At 39.9% G+C, this 2,029-nt stretch overlaps 1 protein-coding gene across 1 annotated transcript; it reads right to left on the bottom strand.

Moving 5' to 3' along the window:
- Positions 1 to 200: 200 nt before the first annotated feature.
- Positions 201 to 1,389, bottom strand: LOC143551855 (protein ANTAGONIST OF LIKE HETEROCHROMATIN PROTEIN 1-like). Its single transcript, XM_077042197.1, has one exon. The coding sequence runs from the start codon at positions 1,386 to 1,388 to the stop codon at positions 201 to 203; it is 1,188 nt and encodes a 395-aa protein (XP_076898312.1). The 5' UTR covers position 1,389.
- Between the last annotated feature and the right edge of the window lie 640 nt (positions 1,390 to 2,029).

Here is a 2,029-nt window from a genome sequence, read left to right as displayed (position 1 = left end):
ATTTTTTATTTTTTTATTTTTTTTTGTAACTTTAAAAATTAAAACAATATTTAATAGAACTTAAAAATAAAAACCATAGTTTAATAGAACATAATTCAACTTAAAATTTAGAAATAAGAAATAAAAGTTACAACGAACGTCTACTCCTCGTCTGAATCCGGAAATTCCAAACCTAAAGAACCTATATGTGAAACAAGATCTCATCTCAACCGATGATGAATATCTTCATCCCGCAAGTCTAATTGGACATCATCGGGAACGGGAACATAAGTCGGAGGATCTGGTACCCAATCTGGAGAAATTGCATTTCCATCTTCTTTTATTAACATATTGTGTAATATGATGCATGCATACACGTAGCTATAGATCGTGGGTTTTTTCATTGCACGAACCGGTCGACTGAGTATGCACCATCTACCCTTTAAAACATCGAAAGCTCTCTCGACATCTTTTCTTGCCGATTCTTGCAACTTCTTGAATGCCTTTTCATTGGTCTCGACAGGAAACGAAAAGACTTTCACAAAAACAGACCATTGCGGGTAGATACCGTCGACAAGATAGTAGCCACGTCTGTAATATCTCTCGTTGACAAAGTACGGACAGAAAGGTGCGGTGCCATCTGCTACGCTCTGAAACAAAGGTGATGTGTACAAAACAGTGATGTCGTTGTTTGAGCCGGGAACACCAAAATAAGAATGCCAAATCCATAAATCATTTGACGCAACCGATTCTAGTGAGATGGTCGGTCGTTTGATATCAACCCTAACATACGCCCCTCGCAACTCCCGTGGACAATTCCTCCATTCGATATGTGTACAATCGATGCTACCGAGCATCCCTGGAAAATGCCATCTAGCCTCGTGTGCGGCGTAAAGACGTGTAATGTCGTGTCTTGTTGGTTTTCGTAGAAACTCTTTGGCATACAATTTTATAATCGCGTTACAAAAGGATTGTAGACATTCACGTGAAGTTCTCTCAGACATTTGTAAGTATTCATCGAATTGGTCGGGTGGGTTACCTGTCGCTAGTTGACGAATAGCGGATGTGCATTTTTGAAGCGGCGTAAAACTTCGTTTGCCTCTCGCGTCGTAAGATTCTTGAAACCATTCTTTGTTTGCTTCGACGTCGGCTACAATCTTTAAGAATAAAGATTTCGGAAAACGAAAGCGTTCCCTAAACGTCTCGTCGTTGTACTTCGGCTCCTCCACAAAATAGTCGTTCATTAGCATGTCGTGGGCATGTATACGATCACGCTCCACCACCTTTTTCTTTGGACGGCTCGGGCCTTCAAGTTCTTTGTATAGCAACGGGAACCATTTGAGAATGTCATCGTCCGAAGACGAAGAGCTATCGGTGTCTAAGGGCATCGAGTGTTTCGGAAATTCCATATTTTTTTGTTGTGAATGAAGGGGAAGTTTGAGAGTGTTTTTGAGTTGGATTTGGTTTTGATTTGGATTTGGTTATGTTCTGGTTTTGGTTTTATATATATATTTTTTTTATTTAACCCCCCCCCCCCCCCCGGCTAGATCCCCACCCAACGGCTACATTCCTTCTTGGAAATCGCCCCCACTAAGCATGATGGCCATCACGCAAAATACCCATTTTCGCGTGACCATAGGACCGGCGGCGGTGTGGCTTTTCTCATCACGCGTGACGGGGAGGCCACCACGCACCGCCCCGTCCGCCCTAATGCTATTATATCATATTAACACACACACACACCAAGTGCTTTCAGGATTAATTAATTAACTAATTAGTTAGTCGGAGATAATAGATTCTTCTTACAAATATTTAATCTCTACTAAAGTATCATTAAGAAGAGCATGTGTTTCTTGATAAGAATCAAATTTAGTGGATTGTGATTTATGTATTCATGTTTGCTACTTTTTGTTACATATCACATATGTGTATCATCAATCCAACGATTTTCGATAAGTTAAACGTGATTACAATGATGATATTGACAACGATAATCACTTGTTTTGAAAAGAGACAAGTAAAATTTAATTGATAGTCATGTACGAAATAT

This window comes from Bidens hawaiensis, unplaced genomic scaffold, assembly GCF_021521415.1.
Source record: "Bidens hawaiensis isolate Kalapana, Puna unplaced genomic scaffold, B.hawaiensis_p1.1 tig00016672_1, whole genome shotgun sequence".
NCBI lineage: Eukaryota > Viridiplantae > Streptophyta > Magnoliopsida > Asterales > Asteraceae > Bidens > Bidens hawaiensis.
The sequence above is the reverse complement of the archived record's forward strand: the minus strand, read 5'-3'. Positions and strand labels throughout refer to the sequence as shown.